General features: G+C 37.5%; 1 protein-coding gene across 1 annotated transcript; it reads right to left on the reverse strand.

The window, feature by feature from the left end:
* Nucleotides 1-6,054: 6,054 nt before the first annotated feature.
* Nucleotides 6,055-6,617, reverse strand: LOC104249125 (pathogenesis-related protein 1C-like). The gene has a single exon (XM_009805501.2). It carries the CDS (start codon nt 6,607-6,609, stop codon nt 6,055-6,057), a length of 555 nt encoding a protein of 184 aa, XP_009803803.2. The 5' UTR covers nt 6,610-6,617.
* Between the last annotated feature and the right edge of the window lie 406 nt (nt 6,618-7,023).

Below are 7,023 nucleotides of genomic sequence, written 5' to 3' on the forward strand. Positions count from 1 at the left end.
AAGAGTGGTAAAAATGAGAGTGCGAAGGACGGTGTCTATTTCAGACAACCAGTTTAGGTTCATGCTGGGGCTATCTACTACAGAATCTATCCACCTTATTAGGAGGATGGTGTAACAATACAAGGATAGGAAGAAGGATCTCCACATGGTGTTTATTGATTTGGAGAAAGCGTACGACAGGGTTCCTAGGGAGGTCTTATAGAGCTTCTTAAAGGATAAAGGGGTCCTGGTTGCCTACATTAGGGTGATTAAAGATATGTATGCTGTAGCTAAGACTCGAGATAGGACGGTAGGAAGCGACTCCGAGCATTTTCTAGTTGTTACGGGGTTGCACCAAGGGTCTGCGCTCAGCCCATTCCTATTTGCCCTGGTGATGGATGCACTAACTCATCATATTCAAGGGGAGGTGCCATGGTGTATGCTATTTGCTGATGACATTATTCTAATTGACGAGACACGAGGCGGCGTCAATGAGAGGCTACAGGTTTGGAGACATGCTCTTGAGTCTAAAGGTTTCTAGTTGAGCAGGACGAAGATGGAATACCTCGAGTGCAAATTTGGGGTTGAGCCGACGGAAGCGGGAGTGGAAGTGAGGCTTGACACTCAAGTCATTCCCAAAAGAGGTAGTTTCAAGTACCTTGGATCGATTATTCAGGGGATCGGGGAGATCGACGAGGATGTCACACACCGTATAGGGGTGGGGTGGATGAAGTGGAGGTTATCGTCGGGAGTCCTGTATGACAAGAAAGTGCCACTATTACTAAAAGGTAAGTTTTATAGAGCAGTGGTTAGGCCTGACATGTTGTATGGGACTGAGTGTTGACCAGTTAAGAACTCACACATCTAGAAGATGAAAGTAGCAGAGATAAGGATGTTGAGGTAGATGTGCGGGCATACAAGAATGGATAAGATTAGGAATGAAGATATTCGAGAGAAGGTGGCGTGGCCTCCATGGAGGACAAGATGCGGGAAGTAAGACTCAGATAGTTCGGGCACATTCAGAGGAGGAGCACTGATGCACCGGTGAGGAGGTGTGAGCGACTGGCTGTGGTGGGCACGAGGAGAGGTAGAGAGCGACCTAAGAAGTATTGGGGAGAGGTGATCGGACAGGACATGGCGTGACTTAGGATTACTGAGGACATGGCCCTTAACAGGGAATTGTGGAGGTCGAACATTAAGGTTGTAGGTTAGGGGAAAGTTGTGAATATTTCAACAGCACAATAGAGTGAGACTAGCCAGTTAAGAGTTAGTCTGAGGATGCTATTGGTCGTCTACTGATGCAGGGCTTTATCTGCTGGTTTTTACTATACCATCCATCTATTTCGTATTTCGTATTCCGTATTTCGTATCTCTTATATTGATGTTACTTTAGTATGAGTCTATTGGTGGTACTCCTATATCGTCTCTTGTTGCTTTCTTGAGCCGATGGTCTCCTGGAAACAGCCTCTCTGCCCCTCGGGATAGGGGTAAGGTCTGCGTACATATTACCCTCCCCAGACCCCACTTGTGAGATTATACTGGGTTGTTGTTATTATTGTATACTATTAAGTTTCCATTCACTGCCACAAAAGTAGTAATGTGTGCAGCCGTACATTTGCCATGTTCTTTCAAATTTAATAACTCTTTTGAGTTTCAAATACCCAAAAAAGGGAAAAAGGTATAAATACAACTGAAGAGTCTCATACTACATATAATATGCTATAGTATATTATATGAAAAGAAAAACTTCAAATTTGAGTTCTTATTAACAGGAATTAAGTAGTTTGAGCTGGATTGAATGGAAATTATGGGGGTTGGGGGTTGGGGGGTTAGGGACAGGGGAGGTACCTGAGATGAAAACTCAGTGGAGCAGAAAACGAGATCTTGAGGTTGAAACTTAAAAGCTGGGAATTTGGATCTCTCCTCTTTGGAGAGGAAAGTTGTAGAGGAAAAAGGAAAAAAACAAATGTACGTTAAGGAACTATGAATTTGGTTCATTCCGATTAAGGAACCATGATGGATTGATCGGAACATTAGCAGATGTTTGTTACGTACTGGAATTGAAGAAAAATCTCAGAAGCCCTAGAGTCAAAAAAGTTCAAAGTCGTTGCCTAAAATGGGGTAATGAGAATATGCTCTGGTACACTAGTGATAATAAAGAGAAATCAGACAAATAATAACATGTACCACTATCATGGTAGTATAGTTATTGGAATAACAATAGTGACATCCAGTGATGACAAGGAGGTAGAAGCAACCAAGCTATGGCACAGGCGCTTGAGACATGCCGGAGAAAAATCCTTCAAAATTTTATCAGATCAAGGATTGTTGAAAGGAGTAAAGACTTGTAATTTGGAGTTTTGTGAGCATTGTGTCTAGGGAAAATAGACAAGCATTAAATTTGGAATAGTTATCCATAATATTAAAGGTACTTTAGATTATGTTCACTCTGATATTTAGGGTGATTCCAGAACACCTTCATTAGGTAGGAAATACTATTTCGTAACCTTTATTGATGACTTTTTCCGGAGAGTACGTGTGTATATGATGAACACCAGAGATGAGGTATTGGGAATTTTTCTCAAATGAAAGGCGATAATAGAGAATCAAACATGCAAAAAGATAAAGTGTTGCACAGACAACGGTGGAGAATACAAAAATGATCTTTTCAATAAGATTTGTGTAGATGATGGCATTTTGAGACATTTCACCGTTAGAAATACACCACAAAAGGATGGAGTGGCAGAATGTATGAATCGGACTTTGCTGTAGAAGGTTCGGTGTATATTATTCAATGCTGGTTTGGGCAAAGAATTTTAGGCTGAGGCAATAACATATGCATGTCACCTCATTAATCGTCTACCATCTGCCATTATTGGTAGCAAGACCATATGAAAAATAGTATGGAAAACCTACTATAGATTATAGTTTCTTGCATGTATTTGGCTCAGTTGCATACTATTATGTAAAAGAGTCAAAATTGGATCCGAGAGCAAAGAAAGCTATATTTTTGGGATTTACTTATGGAGTCAAAGAATACCCTTTATGGTATCCAGAGACAAGAAAAATTATATTCAGCAAAGATGTTACCTTTGATGAATCTGCCATAACAAATAAGGTAACAGTTGAAGATGTCAAACAAACTGATGGTGCTTCAAAGCAGGTGGATTTTCCCAAAACCAAAAGAAAATGAGGAAACAATAGAAGATTTCCCCTGGAAGAAGAGTCAATGGAAAGGGAGGTTCCAACTCAGGAATCTCAACAACAACTTAAATCAATAGTAACCAGCAAGCCAAAAAGAAAAATAAAGAAACATGTTCGTCTCATAAAGATTGTGGCTTGTGCATCCTCAATTGTAGCTAATTGTGTTCCTACCACTTATAAAGACGCAGTCCAAAGTTCAGAAAAAGATAAATGGAGAATTTCCATGAAAGAAGAAATGCAGTCCCTTCATCAGAATTGCACATGAAAATTGGCCAATCTCTCGAAGGGAAAGAAAGCAATTGGGTGCAAATAGGTATTTGCAAAGAAAGAAGGATTTCCTAACAAAGAAACTATTCGCTACAAAGCAAGATTGGTGGTCAAAGGATACACTCAAAAGGAGGGAATTGATTATAATGAGGTATTTTCTCCAGCCATAAAACACTCCTCCATTAGAGTTTTGTTGGTTTTGGTAGCACAGTTGAATTTGGAACTAGATCAGTTTGATGTAAAAACTGCATTTTTACATAGAGGCTTGGAAGAGAAAACCTGTATGACTCAGCCAGAAGGATTCAAAGTTGTTGGAAAGGAAAATATGGTGTGCAAACTTAATAAATCATTGTACAGATTGAAACAATATTCTATATAATGGTACAAACAATTTGACAAGTTTATGGTGCGGCAAAAGTACAAAAGAAGCAAATACGATCATTGTGCGTATCTGTACAAGCTTGAAGACAGATCTTTCATATATCTTCTCCTATATATTGGATAGCTTCAAAAATTCAAGAGGAAATTGAGAAGTTGAAGATTCAACTATAAAAGGAGTTTGAGATGAAGGATTTGGATGAGGCGAAGAAAATTCTTGGTATAGAGATAAAAAAAACAAACATTCAAAGAAACTCTATCTATCTCAGAAAAAATACTTGAAGAGAGTAATAGATCAATTTGGCATGAATGAGAACACGAAGTCAGTTAGCACTCCTCTTGCTCCTCACTTTAAGCTTAGTGTTGCTATATCGCTGAATAATGAAGCTGAACGAGAGTATATGTAAAAAGTACCATATGTTAATGCCATTGGTAGATTGATGTATGCAATGGTTTGCACAATACCCGATATTTCATATTTTATCAGAGTTGTAAGTAGGTATATGCATGATCTAGGAAAGGAGCATTGGCAAGTTGTGAAATAGATTCTTCAGTATATTCATAATACTGTAGATATTGGATTGATTTGGAGCAGGAAGATAGTCAGTATCTGATTGGATATTGTGACTCAGATTATGGGGGTGACTTGGACAAGCATAGATCAACTACTATTATATTTTCACTTTTGTAAATGCACAAATTAGTTGGAAGTCTACTTTACACTTAATGTTTGCTTTGTCTACAACTGAGGCAGAGTACATGGCAATTACAGCAGCTGTAAAGGAGATAATTTGGCTTCAAGGGTTGCTTAGAGAGATTGGTATTGGTCAAGAAAGTATCACACTATTTTGTGATAGTCAAAGTGCTATTCAATTAGCAAAGAACCAAGTTTATCCTACAAGGACAAAGCACATTTATGTTCGATACCACTTTGTACGAGATATTATAGAAGAAGGTGGAGTCATGGTGCAGAAAATTCGGACTACAGGCAATCATGTCGATATGCTAACAAAAGTAGCGACTGCGATCAAGTTTCAACATTGTTTGAACTTGATCAACATTGTTGAACTTTGAAGATTGAAATTGAAGACACAATCAATATTTATCAGTGAGAGAAAATTGAAAGAGTGGAATCTTACCAAGGTAGAGATTTGTTAAATTTGACAAGATTAATATGAACTAGTGTGAACATTTACAAGCCTCATTTTAGGAGAAACTGATAGATGTGTTTTTTCATGCATTTACATTGCATGATCACACTTAATGTGATGTCATGCATGACATTATTAACACCATTTCCCTTCTACAAATAGCAAGAATTTTGTTCATTTGTAAACATCTCTCACTTGCCTTCTTATCTCCTAATGCATTTGAATCTTCTTTCTCTCTTGTAGTATTTCACTTGTATTTTTGAAGTGAAATAAAGTTTGAGTTGATTGAGTCCGAGGATTAGGCAAAAATCAAATTTTGCCGAACCTCGTAACCTTCTGGTGTTTTTTTTAGTATTGTCTCATTTTCTATTTATTAGCTACCTTTAGATATAGTAGTTGTGATTTAATCACTCTTTATATATTCGGCTTCCGCAGTATGATGTAGGCTAATTGACCATTACAGTGGCCCTTGCAGTTTTGCTTCAATTTAAGTGGTTTTAATCATCAGTAAAGTTTTACATTGCACTTAGAGGGTGTTCGGCTAAGCTTATAAGCTGGTTAAATTAGCTTATAAGCACTTTTTTGGCTTATTTATGCATTTGAAAAACACTCAAAGTACTTATAATCTAAAACCAACCATAAGTCATAAGTTGGTCACCCCCAACTTATGGCTTTTTAGCTTATAAGCACTTTTAGTTTGACCAAAGTTTTTACTAGTTTATCCTTAATAATATCTTTTATACACAAAATATTTTTTTCAAAATAAATTTCCTAATTTTCCCTTTATTCAATATTCGTTGTTTTTCATTTTTTTTTTTACAAATAAACTTTTTAATTTATAATTTTTTGTAAAGTTTTAAAGGATATTTTAGTGTTTTAACAAAAGAACAGTTATCCGTACTTTTCCACCAAACATATCATCAACTGGTCAACAAAATTATTTAAAAAATCAGTTTCAACAATTCAAATTTGTCAACTATTTACATAAGCTAATCCAAACGGGCTCACACTATAATTACTATATACTTGACTATAAGTTGCTTTTTAGCGCATATGTTTAAGTTCTTGATATATATCAAGCCGAAGTCCGTACATATATAACGTGAAATGGACGCCTTTTCAATTCGTATGGACTTTGGCCTACAAAATTACCTGGAGGATCATAGTTGCAAGAGACAACATACCCTCCATCGTTACACTGAGCCCTAGCACATCCAACACGAACCGAGTTACGCCAAACCACCTGAGTATAGTGTCCACACACCTGTCCTTGTGCACAAGTATTTGAGTCATGGTCATAATACTGTTTCTCATTGACCCACATCTCAACGGCCTTAGCAGCCGTCATGAAATCGCCACTTCCCCAAGCTAGGTTTTCGCCGTATTGACCATGAGAATGTACGAGCATACAATCTGCAGCCAATTGGGAAGCATAATTTTGTGCATAGGCTGCTACCTGGTCGTCCCAGGTCAAAGGTTCTACACCTACATCTGCACGAGCTGTGTTATGGGCATCCAAATAGTCTTGTGGAGAGTTTTGAGCACCACAAGAGAGGGATATTATTAGGAATAAGAGAAGCGTAGAGACAAGAAAAAATGAAGGCATTTGGGAAAAGAGAACAAATCCCATGACTATAGGAGAATGTTTTATTTTGAATGGAAAAACTAGATTTACATACCAAGGGTATTTATAGGAGAAATCTTGAAGATTTTACACGGCGAATGACTTACTAAAATTTTGACATGGTAATATCAATGTAATATATCCTATTATAGATAGTTATTTATCTTATTTTCTAGGTTAGCATATTAAAGTTATAATATAAGTAGTTACCAATTGTTGTAAAATATTTTACCTAACACCAGAGGTCGCGTTCACCCTTAACCAATGGTTTCGGGTTCGAGTCCATGGGTATGGATTCACCTTTGTTAGGGAGCACTTTACCCCTAATGTAGGATTTTCCAGGGCGAATCCGGATTTAATTAGACCCCAATGTGGGTATCGGACACCGGGTGGGAAACCAAGAAAAAAATATTTTACCTG

The sequence above is a fragment of the Nicotiana sylvestris genome, chromosome 12, assembly GCF_000393655.2.
Source record: "Nicotiana sylvestris chromosome 12, ASM39365v2, whole genome shotgun sequence".
NCBI classification, from domain to species: domain Eukaryota; kingdom Viridiplantae; phylum Streptophyta; class Magnoliopsida; order Solanales; family Solanaceae; genus Nicotiana; species Nicotiana sylvestris.